The sequence below is a fragment of the Pseudonaja textilis genome, chromosome Z, assembly GCF_049901715.1.
Source record: "Pseudonaja textilis isolate UNSWEBS1 chromosome Z, rPseTex1.2, whole genome shotgun sequence".
Classification (NCBI taxonomy): domain Eukaryota; kingdom Metazoa; phylum Chordata; class Lepidosauria; order Squamata; family Elapidae; genus Pseudonaja; species Pseudonaja textilis.
The window spans coordinates 20,604,173-20,621,952 of record NC_142008.1 but is presented as its reverse complement, the minus strand read 5'-3'; the positions used below and the strand labels follow the sequence as shown (position 1 = coordinate 20,621,952).

General features: G+C 44.6%; 1 protein-coding gene and 1 long non-coding RNA gene across 4 annotated transcripts in view; one reads left to right on the top strand and one right to left on the bottom strand.

Moving 5' to 3' along the window:
* The window catches only part of LOC148123934 (A-kinase anchor protein 9-like), a 58,715-nt gene extending 43,866 nt beyond the window's left edge, over positions 1–14,849 (top strand). Inside the window, exons 7-9 of one of the 3 annotated variants that reach the window (XR_015740209.1) lie at positions 4,901–5,232; positions 13,528–13,620; positions 14,771–14,849. Coding sequence is in view for 1 of the 3 variants with exons in the window: in XM_087916947.1 (XP_087773073.1) it covers positions 13,528–13,620; positions 14,291–14,326 (129 nt within the window). In the remaining 2 variants the exon portion in view is untranslated. Of the gene's footprint in view, positions 1–4,900; positions 5,233–13,527; positions 13,621–14,290; positions 14,493–14,770 lie in introns of those variants that run through there. The other 2 variants (XR_015740208.1, XM_087916947.1) reach the window with 2 other exon arrangements.
* LOC148123933 (uncharacterized) overlaps positions 14,560–17,780 on the bottom strand; it is a 64,294-nt gene continuing 61,073 nt past the window's right edge. The window contains exons 2-3 of the long non-coding RNA XR_015740210.1: positions 15,686–15,808; positions 14,560–14,648 (exon numbers count right to left, since the gene is read on the bottom strand). This is a non-coding gene — a long non-coding RNA (uncharacterized LOC148123933). The remainder of the gene's footprint in view (positions 14,649–15,685; positions 15,809–17,780) is intronic.

The window sequence follows — 17,780 nt, the reverse complement described above, 5'->3', positions numbered from 1 at the left end:
ACTTCATTTCAGTTTCATATCACATTATTTTGTCACTTTTAATTCTGATCACTCTTTTGGAAGCTCCATGTTTAGCTATTTCCCTTGCAGAGATTCATATATTTGGAAAGAATGTAAAAGATCGCACTTCACATATTTGAAGACTACTGTTCTATTCCCATTATTTTTTCTGTGGGTGAAAGGGGCGTTGGTTCTTACCTGATACGCTTCTTTTCGTAGAGCTGTTGAGAGTGTCCAGGTTGGGAGGAGCTCCAGTCTCGACTCTCACAGGCTGAGCTTGAGATTGAGGCACGCCTCTCACCATCACGTGGTCCTCCGGGCGCGCCCCAGTTTTGCGAAGACGAGAAGGAAGGTCCTGTTCTCATCTTACTCAGGAAAAAAATATTAGTTTGCTCAGTCGAACAGCAGGGTTTCCCACCAGACGGCCTACGGGTGGGGCTGGACACTCTCAACAGCTCTACGAAAAGAAGCGTATCAGGTAAGAACCAACGCCCCTTTTCCATAGAGCTGTCTCGAGTGTCCAGGTTGGGACATACCAAAGCTTGGCTAGTCCTGCGGGCGGGCTCCCGTCTGGAATGGGACCTCTCCTGGAACCCTGATGACCCGCTGGAGGGCACGCCCAACAGGAGAACCCCTCAGAGGTTGGAATGCCTCAACGAGAGGGCCTGATGAAGGAGACAGGGCTGTCTAAAGGTAGCCCTGCCGGGGATGCCACGGATGCTTACTGAGACCGTGGGGCAAGGAGACTAGGTAGAGCGGCCAAAACCTTGTTAGGGACCCGGTACGAGGAGCCCGGGCAGAGGCGAGGATGGAAGTTCCCCTGAGAAGACCTAGCCAGAGTAAGGGGAGGCGCCCTCAATAACCGGAGGGTCACCATTGCGAGGGTGGCGATGGGACGCCCTAGGGTGTTATGGGATAGACCCTGTTGGGAACCCCCTGAGAGAACTCCAGGTCAGAGTGATGGAGGGAGACGTAAGGAGTTCCCAAACTGTGACCTGTGCTAGTGGGGACCAAGTTTGGTTCCGCCCAGAGCGAGGTGGTCGGCCCTGCTCAAGAGCCAACTGACCGAGGACCGCCCCAGAGGGAACTAAGGGTAGTAGTGAGGACCAGGGCAAGGGGTCCGTGTATCTGGATTATGAGGCTGTGGGCGGGGGCCCAGAGAAGGAACCCCAGCTAACATGGGGTGGGGATAAATGTGTTGCCGGCCAGATGCCCTGGGGCAAGGTGAGGAGGACAAGGGTGCTCCAGACTATGAGCCTGCGTCCGGGAGCCGTATGGTCTACCGGGAGTCTTGGTATGGAGAGGTAAGGCAGATATGAGGATTAGGCTTCCCCAGCGGTTTGGGCAAGGCTGAAGAGAAAGAGATTTTGCAGGAGTTAAATGTCAGAGTGGAGCCAGACTAGGCGAGAAGCCTGAAGAGGATTGGCTTTCTTGCTCTCCTTCTCCTCGTTTTTATACTTGTTTCTTTCTTTCTTTCTTTCTTTCTTTCTTTCTTTCTTTCTTTCTTTCTTTCTTTCTTTTTTTTGGGGGCAGCCACCTGGGGCGACTGCATTATCAGGAACGACGGAACGAACCTCTCCCGGATCCCCGGGAGGGCTTCCTGGACGAGGTGCCTCCGGACCTGTCTGGTTCCGATCGGTCGGGAGGCCTGTAGGGAGATGATTGGTAGTACCTGGGGAAGGAGGAAGAGCGGGAAGAACCTTGGCGAGAAGAGGGAGAGGAACCTCTGAAATCAGACCTCCTAGCAAGAGAAGGGAGATATTTGCGCTTGTTGCGGGTCTCGGCCAGGAATGGGTCGAGAACCGGTCCAAATAGCTTCCCCCAAAGATGGGGGCTGATGCTAGCTTAGCCTTGTTTTTACGTCCGCCTGCCAGTGGCGGAGCCAGAGAAGGCGACGGGCAGTGACCTGGGACGAGATGGCCCTGGTGGAGAATTTTGCAGCCTGGAAGGTGGCGTCTGCAGAGAACTCGGCCGCGGCCAGGATCTTGGCAATATCCTGGTGCGCTCTGAGATTAGCTGCGGGGCGTGCTGCTTGAGCTGCTGGAGCCACTTGATGGAGGTTCTGGTGAAAAAAGACGCGGCCGTGGAGGCCCTGACCGCCCAGGCATCAGAGAGATGAGCGCGGCGCAGGGCCAGTTCAGCTCGTTTGTCCTCGGGCTGGAGAGCTTCGAGGACTCGCTGGGAGTTGAGCGGGAGGCCAGACCTACTACGGGCTCGTCCACAGGGGGATCGAGCAAGGTAGAGAACTGCGGTTCAAGATTGAAAAACCGCTTGTCCTGGGCGTTGGGAGGGGAGGAGGCCCGAGGAGGCTAGCTGCCTTGAGACCATGTCAGAGAATATGGGTGGGACAGGAATCACTTGGTTTCCACCACAGGCTGGGAGAAAATAGAGTCGGGAGGAACCCCGATGCCGCTGGGTTGGGTGGGGGGAGGGTTCAGGCCCGAGGTATTCCTGGCCTTGAACAGGAGGGACCTAAATAGATGTGGTTTAAACAGCCCCAGAAACGCGGGCTGGCCTGGAGAGAGGCCCTCGTCCTCCGACATGTCCCCTTCTGGGGGCCTGCTCCCGAGAGGAGTTCACTGTCTACGACAGACCCCAATTTGAAATCCTCCTCGTCCCCAAAGAGGGTAGGGTCCCGAGTTCCTGGGCCTCCATCTCCTCCATCTCCAAGGGCAGGGTCAAGTCCCCGTGGAGAGCTACCTGACCATGCGAAGTTGCTGATCCTTGAGCCTCGGGGCCTCAGGCCTAGGGGCCAGACCGGTCAGCTGCTGAAACTGTTGTGCTATCCCGTGCCGGATGGCCAGCTCCATCGCTCGTTTGAGATTTTCGGGGATTTCCACCGTGGGGGTGGGTGAGGCTCCTCTGGGCGCAGACCTGCAGCAGCGGGGGGAAGGTGGCCTCAGGGGCCTGTCCAGGCTGCGATGAAGAGGCAGAAGCAGGGGAGGAGGGAGGATGGGTGGAGGTAGAGGGAGTGGGATTGGAAGGGTCCAGAGGCACAGAGCTTGACTCCTTAGAGCGTCTGTCAATCTCCTTTTCAAGGGCCCTGTGTCGCCTAAGGGCATCCCTTTGAGAGGCTTTGGATGTTTCCTGTGCTTGTTTGCGCAGGTGGTGAGACTTAGCCTTGGCCTTCAGGGAAGTGCCACGAGATGCATTGTCGTCTGCCATCTGGAGAGGAGAAAGGAGGAAAAGTTCTTGATTAACGTGAGGTGATTAACAAGGCTGGACACAGCCTAAACAGGGCCGGGAAACCCAGTACTGTTCGCACCCCCTAGGTCAAGGGCAACAGAGGTGCTTTGCACGTTGTTGAGAAGTAGGGCCTAGCCCAGAAGCCAATTGCCAAAGATGGACGCCAAAAACCGCCCTGCCGGGCGGACCGAGGAAGGGGATGGCGGAGCTGCTACCTCCCTTGCTGGGGAGAGACTGTGTAGCCAGTAGACTCCTATATCTAGAGGAGTACCAAGGCAGGATTGCAAGGTACCAGCAGGGATTTGGACATTCAAGGATCTGCCCAGGAATCAAACACAATGCGGCCTGCAGGTAGGCCTCGAGCAGTGGCAGGCGTCCCTGGGGCTACCAACCAAAAATTTTAAAGTAAAGTGCCATCACGGGTCCTCGGACAGTTGCACGTTTGGATGCGGCCTACGTAGAGGCCGGGATCCTAGTGCACGTTTCGCACCCCCTTTTGATCAAAAAAATTTTTGTATTTAAAATAGGAGGCTGTTGCACAGCAGGGCCTAGCCCAGAAGCCAATTAGCCAAAAGTTGAACGCCAGGCAGCTACCCCTGCCGGACGGACCGGGGAAGGGGATGGCAGAGCTGCTAACTCGCCTGCTGGGGGAAGGGCTACAGAGCCAACTAACCCTGGTTAGCCTGATAGAAACTAAGCGCAAACAGGCAAGGATATAGGCAGTCCGGAGTCTGCCTATAAAACATTAAGAAAAACCCTGTTATAGGCCTCTGAAAAATGGCGCCCGGCCATGCGGCCACACACAAGATGGCGGCGACTCCTGCCACTCCCAAGATGGCTGACGCCACAGGGAGCCCAAAATGGAGGCGCAATGACGAGGCAATCCCCAGCGGCTATCACCCAGGAGAAGTTAAAAGGCCCGGAGGCCACAAAGAAGTACCTGGGAGAGGCAGGGAAGCATCTCCCTGGGTTAGATGGCGTTCGTGGGGGAAGCGGCGAAAGAACAAAACCAGGCAGGAAAGAACGATGCAGCTTCGCACGGAGCGAAAAGCGGCAATCGGAGGGGGCAGCGCTTGAGCGCTGGATTCTCCCTAAAAGGACAGTGAAACAATTCCCTTAGAAGAAAAAGGCTCCCTAGGGAGCTCAAACCTCAGTTTCCTGCGCTGTCTGAGAGTCCAAGTTGATCAAAAAAAGAAAACACGAGGTGCTAGAACGACCAGGAGCAAAGGAAAACCAGCCTGACTGCCACGAGGCTGAGCAAAAAACTGGGGCGCGCCCGGAGGACCACGTGATGGTGAGAGGCGTGCCTCAATCTCAAGCTCAGCCTGTGAGAGCCGAGACTGGAGCTCCTCCCAACCTGGACACTCGAGACAGCTCTATGGAAAAGATACCCGTTCTTTTGTTGATCCTCATAGTTTGGTTTCCAGAACTTTAACTTTTCTAGTAGCTTTCCTCTGAATGTACTTGTATTTGTCACTATACTTTTTGAATTATGGTGCCCATAAGTAAACAGGATACTCCAAGTGAGTAGGGCAGAGTTATCAAGCATAGAGAAAAGTGGAACTGTTTGTGATTAGTGCACCTCAAGTTAGTATTTGTCTTATTAGCTGTATCACACTGCTGGCTCATGCTTAATTCATGGAAATAGATTACTCATTAGCTTACATGGAAGCATGAATGAAGTAGTTCTTTGTGTTTCAATGTTTTTATTAAGGTGGTTGTAACCATGAATATAGAATTGCGCAGAAAACTGAACTAGCAAGAATTGCTAATCTAAAGGAAGAGGAAATTTCACTGATGAAACCCATAGAAACTCAGCTGGAGAATAATTATCATAGAAAGGAATATCTAGAAGAATTAAATAGTCAAAAAAATGAGAAGACATGCAGTAAGCCTGAAGAATTGTATGGTAAAATGTCACCACTTGAAAGACAATTTGAACTTGATGCTAAACAAGCTACACTCTGTGAAGTGCAACATATTCATGCAAAGCTTTCAACGTATTCTTCCTCCCATGAAGAAGAAATTATTGAAAAGATACCTATGGTAAATAAATTTTAAGAATACAGTTTAATTTTTGAGATTCTCTTTTATTTTCATGTGTGCATAATAGCAAAAGGCTTGCTAGCATGTTTGTTGCATTACAATATCAGATTTCTGTCAAACATTCTTAAAAATTCCCTTCTGGACTTTCCTGCCATTTTTTGCATGTCAGCTAAACAAATTGGAATGCTGTTTCTGTGGTTTGCACATTATTATATGCAGAATAATCCTGATACTTGCAGAAGAATTGGGGTCTCTGGTATGTTATAACAAACCAGAATCCTAAGTCAAGAAATTAAAAGACGAAGAACTCAGGAAATCTATTCTCATATAACACTAAATAAATTTGAGCCCAGTTTCCTAATTTAATTCCTCCTGTTGGCAGAAACTGATCTATTTCATTGTTGACTCTTAGCAACCATTTAGGTAAATACAAAATTCTCTTTGTATTTTCTATCCACGTGGTTTTCTTGGTGAAAATACAGGAGCGGTTGGCCATTACCTTTTCCCTCTCAGTATGAGTTGATGCTATTCCATTGTCTCTAAGATGATCATCGGATTCTGCCATTTTCCTGTGTCATAGCTGTCCAGTACAGGTGCCTGTTTCCTTTAGCTGGAAGTGGAATGACCTTTGCGCCTTGGCTGACTCTGTTCTGAATATATATTCTGAGAGCACACTCCTGATTTTCTTCACTCATCCTTCCCAGAAATATCCCTACAATGAGGCATCACAACAGTATTAAGGGAAGGGAAGGAATGGATAAATTTTTAGCTGCAGCCCTTTATAATTTTATATAAAACGAAGTTTGAGACCAAAGAGAAAAACCTTAAGTTATACATTTTTAAAATTGAATTAATTCAATTTTCTAAATAAGTATATAAACAAGTTCCATCTAAACTAAACTTTAAAAGAATAATAAGAATACATACAGACACCAATTCCTGTGTGTATGTTTTTTTTTAAATAGGTCACACTGCCGTGAACAGGACTTGCTCCTTAGTTACTATGTTTAGGGTTTCAGCATAAAGCAAAATGCATCGGTCTGCTTTTTAAATTGTATTAGGGGAAAGTTATATTTACTGTATATACTCGAGTATAAGCCGAGTTTTTCAGCCCTTTTTTTGTGCTTAACCCCTCGGCTTATACTCGAGTGACAGATTCCCCTCTGAAAAAAAAATGGTGTGGAGCTCCGGAGCTGGGCAGCCGCTTCCCTGCTTCCGTGTTTCCTTTGCAACTTGTAAGCATGGGGGTAATCGGAAGCAGAAAAGTTCTTCCATGGTTTCCAAGGCGTCCCCTCTCCCCCTAATTCCTCCCTCCCCCCCACCTCCGACTCAATAAGCAGCGCTCAGGGTTGCCAGATTGCAGCTTGGCTCTGCGGCCAAACTCAAATCAAAATACGGCCAAATTGTTTTCTCTTGCGGCCGAATTATTTTATGCAATATAACATGAGGATATATTGTTTTTTCTTTTTTTAGCTGTTTTTAGGGGGGGGAAGACCCACTGTCATGTGAGAATGCTCAGACACGAAATCTATCTGCCCGAAAATAAGTTTGTGTGTGTGTGGGGGGGGGATTTTAACAGAGGGAAGACGTAGGGAGAAGGCAAAAGCGACAGAAGATCCTTCAGGGGAAACTGAGGGGGAGACTCACCCTTGGTCCAGATGAGCCCCCTTCCCCACCTCTAAGGAAGCAGAGGCAGCCAGCAAGGGCAGGCAAGCCCCACTTCACGGACTCCATCCATCCTTGCTCCCACCCACCCACCCACCCAAAGCGACGAAGTCCCCCAATCGCGCAGCCCAGAAATGCCCTCCCCTCAGGGGGCAGCAACGACACCTGGCATTTCCCAAGACAAGAAGTTCTGCCGTGCAATGAAAGCGCCCTGGCTCTAGGCTCGCAGGCTCAGAAAACAACACGAGCCGAGGTGGCTTCGGCTCCGCTCAGCTTCTCCAACATCTGGCGCCACCCTCTTCTATCTGCCGGGCCCAGCAAGTCTGAGCAGCCAGCACATAGAACAGGGCGGCACTGGAGATCATTAGCCGCCTCTTTTGCAGCACAAGAAGAACAGGGTGGTGCCAGACCATTGGAGAAGTGGAGCAAAGCCAGAGATTACTTGCTGCCTTTCGGTGAGGAAAGCGTCCCCCAACCAGCCGGCTGGTCATCTCCTCGGCCATACAGAACAAGCAGGCAGAGAAGGAGGAGAGCAGCTGGCCAGTTGGGGGAGGCTTCTTGTGCTGTGAAAGAGGTGGCTAATGATCCCCGGCTCTGCTCGGCTTCTCCAACATACTGCGCCACCCTGTTCTATGTGCCGGGCCCAGCAAGTCCGAGCAGCCAGCGTGTAGAGCAGGGCGGCGCCGGAGATCGTTGGCCGCCTCTTTCGCAGCACGGGAGGCCTCCCCCAGCTGGCCGGCTGCTCTCCTCCTTCTCTGCCTGTTTGTTCTGTGTAGCCAAGGAGGAGGAGACCGTCCGGCTGGTTGGGGGGGGCTTTCTGCGCCGAGGGAGGCGGCTGCTGGTCTCCGGCTTTGCTCCACTTCTCCGATGGTCCGGTGCCGCCCTGTTCTTTACTTGGGCAGCTGGGCACCCATGGCGGCCACAGGCAGTTCCGCCTGGGCTCCACTCGGGTGTCCGGCTGGGACTGTAGGGGGTTGCTGCCGCCACTGCGGCTCCAGTCCCGCGTTGCCTTGGGAAGGGTGGGGCAAAACCAGGAGCTGCTGAGCCTGAACCTCCGGTGCTGCTGCTGCCGCTGCTGCCATTGCAAAGCGCCTCTGCGGCTCTTCCTTTTTTGCCTTTCCCTTCCCGAGGCGACGCGGGACTGGGGCTACGCCGGTGGTAGCAACTCCTGACTCAGGGGGCCTCCGAGGGGAGGGGAAGAGAGTGACTCCTGCCTCCCGCTGTCATCATCATCTTCTTCTTTTGGGTTAGTGAATCAATTAAACCTTTCATGATAGTGAGATCGTTTCCCAAATTAATTATTTTTATTTTTGAAATTTACCAGTAGCTGCTGCATTTCCCACCCTAGGCTTATACTCGAGTCAATAAGTTTTCCCAGTTTTTTCTGGTAAAATTAGGGGCCTCGGCTTATATTTGGGTCGGCATATACTCGAGTATATATGGGTATTTAGAAAATGTAGTGTAGCTATTCCATTAAATCATTGCAGTAAATTATTAAACATTTTTCAGGTCACTGTGGAACATCCAAAAATTCAACATTCTGAGGATCCTATTTTTTTTCAGAAGTCTTTTGAGATTTGCCTGTTTGCCTTTGCTAGAACAGCAGGTGGAAAAGTAATATATATGTACAGCCAATACACATCACCATTGCTAATAATTTTATAAACTGAATTTTACTTAAAATAGCCAAGCATTTGGCTTTTCACATTTTCATGAACACCATTTTTGCCATCTCATATCATGGAGATAGTTTAGTAAAGTTTGTTGAAAAGAAAAAAACTATTCTTCCTTTATTCTGTTACATTGAAAATATGTTTCATAGGTTGAAAAATGAGTTATTTCAGTCAGCTTAAGTTAAAATGTTTGCAAATAATTTTAACAAAATGCACAACCAGTTTCATTTTTGTTTAATTATGAAATCCTTTTTCTGATTTATAGTAATATAGATAATACATGATGGATTTTCTTCTGGATAAAAAAGAATAACTGTGTCAAAAAGCTTAACCAGTTATAGAACGTAGAAGGAAAAAACACCAACAATCTTTTGGGCTTATTTGTTTGTTTAATACCATTATCTACATGCTGCTTCATTTTCAAAAAACTCTGTGGCATATATTAAGACTGGAAGCAAAAATAAGTTAGTAGAATAATTCACAGGTTGGAGCACCATTTAGTCATGGTATGACTCAGTGGTGGTATTCAGCTGGTTCCCACTGGTTCAGGAGAACCAATAGCAACAATTTGGCCTGGGTCACCGAACCGGTAGCAACTTCTGGCTGGCCACGTCCCTGACCCGGTCACCTGGTTGCTGCTCACTCGCTCCTTCCAGCTGCTCAATGATCGCTCACCTTTTTCAGCTGCTCAATGCTCGCCCCGCCCTATATATGTTGCCTTTGCCACATGGCCCAGCTAATTGCCTCACCAGTTGTCTTGCTGATGCCCGGTCAGCTCAGCTCACCAAAGGTAAGCAATGCATGCTGTCTGCTGACCCTTTGCCTTGGGTCGAGGGCTGGGGCCTCAGGGACGTGCTATTCCCTGAAGACTGGAGCTGCCGGCTGCCTTGACTGAGCCAGGGAATGCATGATTCCCCGGCTCTGGCCTGGCTTCAGAGCCACCACCTATTTACTACCTGCTACCTTTTAAGCGTAATGCATCGCCCATTTCCCTCTCCTTCAGGGGCCCTGGCCCATAATCTCCTTGCTTCCTTTTCTATGACCGCCTCTTTCGTTGTCCGTGGTCGCAACCTTACTTTCCTCCTGTGGCTGGCTGCAAGGGAAGGCAAGCTAGGGCTGAGAGCTGCTGGGCTCCCTGCCAGCCTGCATCTCACCCCCCCCCACACACACATGAGACCGGGACCTTCTGCAAGGAGATGGTGCATGGGTGAGTCCCTCTGGCACCGTGAGATTCATTGCACACGCTCTATGTGCAATGCCCGAGGAGGAGAAGACTTGGATGAACTTTTCTGCCTCTGTTCACTTCGCTTTGCTGCTGCTTGGAAGGCAGCTGCCTCAGCCTGTCCCCTTAAGATACCTCAGTGCAGAGGGAGGGACCAAAAAGGGATAGGCAAGACTCAGAAGCTGCCTTCTGAGTCCTGGCTGAGTCTCTCCATGTCCCCTTTCCCCCCGCCAAGAAGTCTCCAGCCGCCACCTCTTTGCTGGCAGGAGAATCCTCTAGCTGCCGCTCCCAGCTCAGTTCCGGCCAGGAAAGAAGTGGCAAAAAAAAGTGGCAACTGTAGGCTTCTTGCAGCGAAAATTACTGACCTCTGGCTTTACTCTGCTTCTTCAACACACCACCGTGGCCGCATTCTAGGCTCTAGCCACACAGGTCCACCCCTTTGAGCCCATTCCATTGGAGGGATTTGCCCAAACAAGTCCAAGCAGAGCAGTGCAGCAGGCAACGGGGTGAGCCTGCATGGCCGGTGCCTAGAATGCCAACTGGAACCGAGCTAGTAGCCCACATGCTATCTCCTAGCAGAACGTCCCGGGACCTCACATGTGCACACATGAGGCCGGGACCTTCTGCAAGGAGATGGTGCATCGGTGAGTCCCTGTGGCACTGTGAGATTCATTGCACACGCTCTGTGTGCAATGCCCGAGGAGGAGAAGACTTGGATGAACTTTTCTGCCTCTGTTCACTTCGCTTCACTGCTGCTTGGAAGGCAGCTGCCTCAGCCTGTCCCCTTAAGATACCTCAATGCAGAGGGAGGGACCAAAAAGGGACAGGCAAGGCTCAGAAGCTGCCTTCTGAGTCCCGGCTGAGTCTCTCCATGTCCCCTTTCCCCCCGCCAAGAAGCCTCCAGCCGCCACCTCTTTGCTGGCAAGAGAATCCTCTAGCCGCCGCTCCCAGCTCATTTCTGGCCAGGAAAGAAGTGGCAAAAAAAATGTGGCAGCTGTAGGCTTCTTGAAGCGAAAATTACTGACCTCTGGCTTTACTCTGCTTCTTCGACACACCACCGTGGCCGCATTCTAGGCTCTAGCCACACAGGTCCACCCCTTTGAGCCCACTGCATTGGAGGGATTTGCCCAGACAAGTCCGAGCAGAGCGGTGCAGCAGGCAACGGAGTGAGCCTGCATGGCCGGTGCCTAGAATGCAGCCACGGCACATTGCAGAAGCTGATCAAAGCCGGAGATCAGTAATTTTTGCTGCAAGAAGCCTACAGCTGTCACGCCTTTTTTTCAGTGTGGCTGGAGTCCAGCTGCACCAAAAACAACATGCAGCGGCTACAGGCATCTGTGACAAGAGCGAGATGCAGGGAGCCCACTAACAACAATGGCTCAGCCCTGGTTTGCCTTCCCTGGCAGGCAGCCGCAGGAGGAAGGTAAAACCACGGGCATGGAACAATGAAAGAGGCGGTCATAGGGGAGGAAATGAGGAGATGAAGGACCAGGGCCTCTGAAAGAGAGGAAACTGGGTGATGCATGTGACTGGTGAAGAGAGAGTGGCGGCATGCAGGATTAGGCCAGGCCCTTGACAGATTAGGCCAGGCCTGCCTGGGCAGAAAATAGGTAGCTAGGTAGAAATTTTTTTTTTTCCTACCGGGTTCTGTGGGCGTGGCTTGGTGGAGAATGTCAGTTGGATATGCCCACTCAGTCACACAACCCTCTCACACCAAGCCACGCCCACAGAACCAGTAGGTTCTACTGGTTGTAGTATTCAAAAATTGAATACCATCACTGGCGTGACTTTAAATTTCATCATTAGGTGCAGCTGGTTCAACCAGATCCTATTTCTTCTGGACCTTTAAACAAAGCTGCTAGTATTTGTTGTACGCTGTGAGAATTTTTGGACTGCAACAGGGTGGTGTGGCAGTTAAGTAAAACCTTCTAAAGATGGGTGCATGCATCACTTTCTGTTGCTCAAGAACTGAAGTAGACTCCACTGAAAAAACTCAAGGTTTATATTTCAAAAATATTTCTTTTGGGAGAGATTCATGAATGTAAAAGCATGGAATGGGAGCGGTAATCTTTGTAAATGTTAGGGCAACCACTATAAATCCCCAAGTATTTTCAAAATTCCAGAAAAGTCCTAACAACTTTATAGATGTTGGAGGATAGTTTAAGGATGCAGAAAGAATGTTGGGATAATTTCTTCAGTTAACAGTGACTGTTGAAATTCTATGCTTATGTAGGGTAGAGAAATGTTAGGTGAGTTAATGGATCATATATAGACATAATCATTTATTAAGTCTATTTTCTTGGGTAGTTTTATTTTAACTGCCTCATAAATATACTTATAGTAACTAATACAGTCAATATGGTAAACTTATTAGGTGTCGTGTCTTCTTGCATTTTTCAATTACATTTCAAAATAAAGTAAGTTTTGAGTAAACCTGCCCATTTATTTTCCTAATTTGGTGATCTTAAAACACTAAAGCAATAAAATTAGCAAAGACGTTTGGTTGCAACTGTGTCTCAAAATTGAATGCACCTTATCTCGAGATAAAGATTAGATTTATGGGACAAGAGGAGAAATTGGAGTGTGATAGTCATAAGAGATAAATTCCCAAATAGGAACGTATTCGTTTTAATAATTATAGTTTGGAACATGGTAACCTATATACCATACCTAGAGAATACAAAAGTACAGAATTTTAAAATAGGGATGGCTATATTATAGTAGTGTATTTCTTACTGATATTTTTCAGTGTTTTCTACTTTACAATTTGGTATATAATTTACTATCTCACTACTATATATCTATCCTCTTTGATCTCCTAAATTTATATAGAGAATCTGAAAGTCCCTCAAAGATTTAATTTTGTATGTTTTTTCCTAAATATGTTCTCTAAATAATGGAAAACTTATGGAATATTGAACTTTTCTTTTTGGAAGGCAGAAAATATATATGGAAATATGAATGAGTTGCAAATTTATTACTTAATTAAACATTTATCAGAAAAGTTATTCTCTATATGTTTTCGCTTCACTAGGTGAAGCAGAGGTGACCTATCCCTACACTGGAGTTTACTTCATTTTATTTATGCTTTAGTGATGACCATAAGAAAAATTTTCTTAATTAGTAAATTTGTTTTTGATAATAAAACTTAGATATAATTTTTCAAAAGAAAAATAGAGTCTTTCTAGAAGGATCTAAATTCATCTATTACACATCACTATAAAATACAGTTTGTATTTTTCAATTATAATGGGGGCGGGGTGTTAATTTCTGTCTTTCAGCTTTACTGTTCAGCTAGGTGTGCTTTCATTGTTATGTGCCTTGTTGGAAAGACTGCTGCTATTACTACTATTACTATTAGTAATAGGGCTGTAAATACCCAGTTGTTCAAGATTGTTATTTGTTTTTATCTGTACATATATTAATGAAATGTAAACATCAAGAAATCCACAAAGTTATTCAAGCTATTTCAGAAAATCGTCATAATTACCACCAGATTAAGCTATTTAGATGTCTACAACATATTAAACAGTTTGTGAAGAATGCGGATAAAAAGTTTATAACACTAGATACTACATTGAAACTAATAATTCAAAACTTGAATAATAATTCTCTGCAAAATGCAGATAAAACTATTAATTTTTCAGTAATGAAATGTTAACTTTTTACAAGGATTTTCTATGTATCTATGAAATATTTCATGGTCTCAATATTTATATTCCATTTATCTTTTAGGGAAAACAAGAAAGAAGCCTGAGCCAGTGGATACCATATTTGTTAAACAAGTTAGAGAAGGAGGGCCTGCTTTTGAAGCTTGATTATCCACAGGTATCTTTCACTTCTCTTCATATAGTAATCATATCTCTGAATTTGGCTGGTATAGGATTTTATACATAACAATTCAATAGGCAAATTTAAACTTTGTGCCAAACTTCATTGTTTGGCAAATCAGTCTTGATGACTCTCAGACATTTTATATATATGAACTACATTTTATATGTTTTACACGTGCATATAATACCATTAACAATTTAGTGCTCATTTGGCTATGGTGGAAATTCCTTCATCTCCATTAGCTCATTAAATTGAGGTTTAATGGAATAGCATGAATAGATTTTTTTTTTCAGTATTTGTCTCTGAACAATAAAAGAACACTTGGACAATAGAGATATCTAGCTAGTTCTTCCTAAGCGGTTTTAATAATTTATGGCTAATTTTTGTAGGTGGATTTTTAAAAGAATTAATGAGCTTTGAAAACCATAACCACTTCATATATTACTAGAAAGCAGCAAGAAATTATTATATATTTCCAAATTATTAGATCCATGCAGGGGTGGGATACGACAGGGTTTACTACCGGTTTGGGATTTATGAACTTTCCTGCAGGCTGTGAGCCACGGGCCTGTAAATTGTCGTCAGTAGCTGCCTGCAGAGAAGCAGCCTTTGAAACAGCCCTCTTTTCTTGCTTTTCTAACTGCAGCTGTGTCTCGTTCGGCAGCTGAAGTTGAAAAATCAGGAAATAAAGATCAGGTAAGAGCCCAGGTGGGCGGGGTGGGCAAAAGCATCAGCAGACATAGAACTGGTGCTATGTCTGCTGCTCTTTAGCGCTACCGGTTCTACAGAGGTGGACAGAACCGGTAGAAACCCACCCCTGGATCCATGTTCTATAAATGCCATGAGATCTGGAATAATAAATGAGTTCCACACTTGTAGATTTCATCCATGATAACATACCTAGTATTATTAGAATAATCCTAGTTATGGTATGGAAGATTCTCAGTGATCCTGGTACAGTTGCTTGGAAGCTGAGTCATAGCAACTTGGAAGTCCGGTTGCCAAGATTCTTCTTCCAAGTTCTGGTGTTATAGTAGTTGTAAAGAAAAAAATTAGAATTGTTTTTAATTTCCCACTTTAAAAAAAAAATGTGTCAGCTTTAAATCAAGAAAAGAATGACTTTGTTTCCTTTTTTTATCTGTAGGTGACAGAATTATAAAAGTTAACAGAGAAAGTGTCATAGGAAAGACATTTTCTCAAGTAATTGCTTTAATTCAGAACAGGTAAACCATTTATTTTAAAATATAATTTGAATTTTCATATCAAATATTTCATATATTTTTATATATCTTCAAAAAGGATTTATGAAATATGTTTTCTTCTGTGATATGATGAACTATAATTAAACTTCAAAGTCAAATTGTTAATGAAAGAAGGTGAATGGTTTAAAACATCTAGCTTTTCTCCTCTTGCAATTTAAGCATTTCAATCTAGTTTTTCTTGTTGATAACATTTACAAGAATGGAAATAATTCTGAAATGAATTTCACTGCACCTTACACCAGAGTTTATAGGTATTTTCTTTCCATAATATAATCCAGTCATTAACTAGCCAAGTGAAGTTTTATTATGTTTGGTTTGCTAACGGACAATCATACTAGTTGGGTCAAAAGTCATTCTTCAAGAATATATATCCTTGTTTATCAACCACAGTTGGGACCAGGAATTCCATCACTAAGCAACACAATTGTAAAGTACAATGTCACTTGATCATGCCAACTTACAATAGCAATTGTGGCAGTTCTAATTGCCATCACTAGATGAATCCTGTACAAGCGTGATATTCTGCAATCACTTGATTGTTATTTGTGATTCCCTGCTGACTTCACCACTGATTTTGCTTGATAGAGATCAGCAGCGAAGGTGATCATGTGACTCTGAGGTGTTGCAGCTGTCATAATTATGAGCCAGTTATCAAGTGCTCAAATTGCAGTTTGTGATTAGAAGGATACTCTGATGGCTGCAATTATAAGGATGTCATAACTTTGAATGGCTGCTGAACAACTGCTCAGTCACAAGGATTATCTACATGTTCATTCAGAAAATGCTTGGTAACCTACCACTAGACTCTTCTCCCTGGAAATACCAGCATGCTTCATTATTAACTCCTTTCTGAATGGCCAGGAAAGATGTTTGGGCATTGAATTCAACCTGTTCTTTCCGCTTTGATTTCTTGTAAGTCTCTATAAGCAAAAAAAGAACAGTTGACTGGGATTTGGTGTTCCTAAAACATGACCAGATAGCTGGAATTAATTTAATCCTTTGTAAGTGTGGGTCTATTTTGTTCTAAATATTAGCACCTGGGATTTATTTATTACATCAGTTGATTTTTTTTTTTAGCCCAATGACATAATGCCCCTCCCTGATGGCCTAATTAACCATGATGTGGGGACAAGGCCAGAAACATTAACTTCCAGATGTTGCTGATCCTCATTTTCCAATCAACTCTAATAGAATTGCCAAAATAATAATAATCATCATCATCATCATCAAAGTAAAGCAGTCTGACAGTAATCAGAAGATCACAAGCCCCTATCTCTTCTTTAGCACCCTCTGTATTCCCAAAAAGAAATTGCAATTTTTAGGGTAGTAGAAAAATCAACCTTCAGTGACAACCAAATTTTTTTAACGTTAAAAGTCCATGTACAAGTATTTGAAACATTTATATTAAGAAGTATTCTGTTATAAGCTCTCAAATACATTTTGTAGTTTTATAGCACAAAAATACATATACTGTTTACTTTTGGAATAATGTGCAGATTTTTAAAAAAATATGTAAAATACATCTTGAAACCTTATATAACTTTGAGAATTTCATAAAACAATACAATGAATCAAGCATGGATTAAAAGAAGATACAGTGTCAGGATTTAGAGATTAATTTGTAACTGTCTTCTACTTTTTTGAAGTCTATTCTATTTTTTATTAAAGCATGTAGGATTCTTTTCTTCTAAGACGGTCATTGCATTTTTCATCAGCCTCTTTTTACATCAATCAATTTAAGGCAGCAGATGTGAAACTAAAATCAAATCTTGTGTTTGATCAGCAGTTTACATAGGATTCCTTTCAAAAATTTAGATTGAACTTTATTATGCAAGATCTAACTTCCATTCAGTAATTCACATCTTAATTTAAACATTTTTAAAGCATTCATAAATTATTAGTAGCATTAAGAAAACAAACATTTCTATAAAGATTTGGAAACATAAAACTATTGAAAATGCTACTGCAGTGAAATTAATTTGCAAAAATTTATTGCTAGAAAAACTTCTGCAAAACGAACATTTATAAAATTTTAGTTTAATGGATTTCTTTAAAAATTACATTGGAAAGTTAAATTTTAGATTGTATTGATATTAAGAAGGTGGCATCAATCAAGTCAGTAACTAATGTACATGTCCTGTTTTGTAATTGATATTGGGACAGTTTATGACAGTCTGATCTGCAAAACTGCCAATTTTAGCTAAAATCCTACGAGTACTTTTTACTATTATATTCTTATATTCCCTATGTCCGATCTGTATGTGTAATATTACTGTTTCTGGAATTGATCAAATCTTTTGAAAGAGGTGTTTTGCAATGTGGCAATACAAGCACAGAAGCTTTCTTTGAATCATTAAAAGAGCTCCTTGGAAATCCATATTATTCCATATGGAGATTGAAGATGAAACAACAGAGGCACATTTTCCTAGGATTCGTCCCTGCCTCATGCCTTCATATAGGTAGTCCTCGACTTACAGCCATTTAGTGACCATTCAAAGTGACAACAGTACTGAAAAAAGTGACATTACTCTTTTTCACACTGACGACTGTTGCATCATTCCCATGGTTATGTGATCTAAACTCAGTTGTTTTGCACCTGGTTCCTATTTATGACCATTGCAGCATCCCAGGGTCATATGATCCCCTTTTGCAACCTTCTGAGAAGCAAAGCCAATGGGGAAGCCAAATTCATGTAATCCTGCTAGTGTTACTAACTTAACAGCCACGGTGATTCACTTAACGATCATGGCAAGCAAGAGAGGTCATAAAATGGGGCAGAACTCACTTAAGGATTTTCTAATTTAGCAACAGAAATTTTGGGCTCTGTTGTCGTGGTAAGTCAAGGACTACTTGTGTTTACACTGGGAACTACAGTATGAACAGGAGATACCT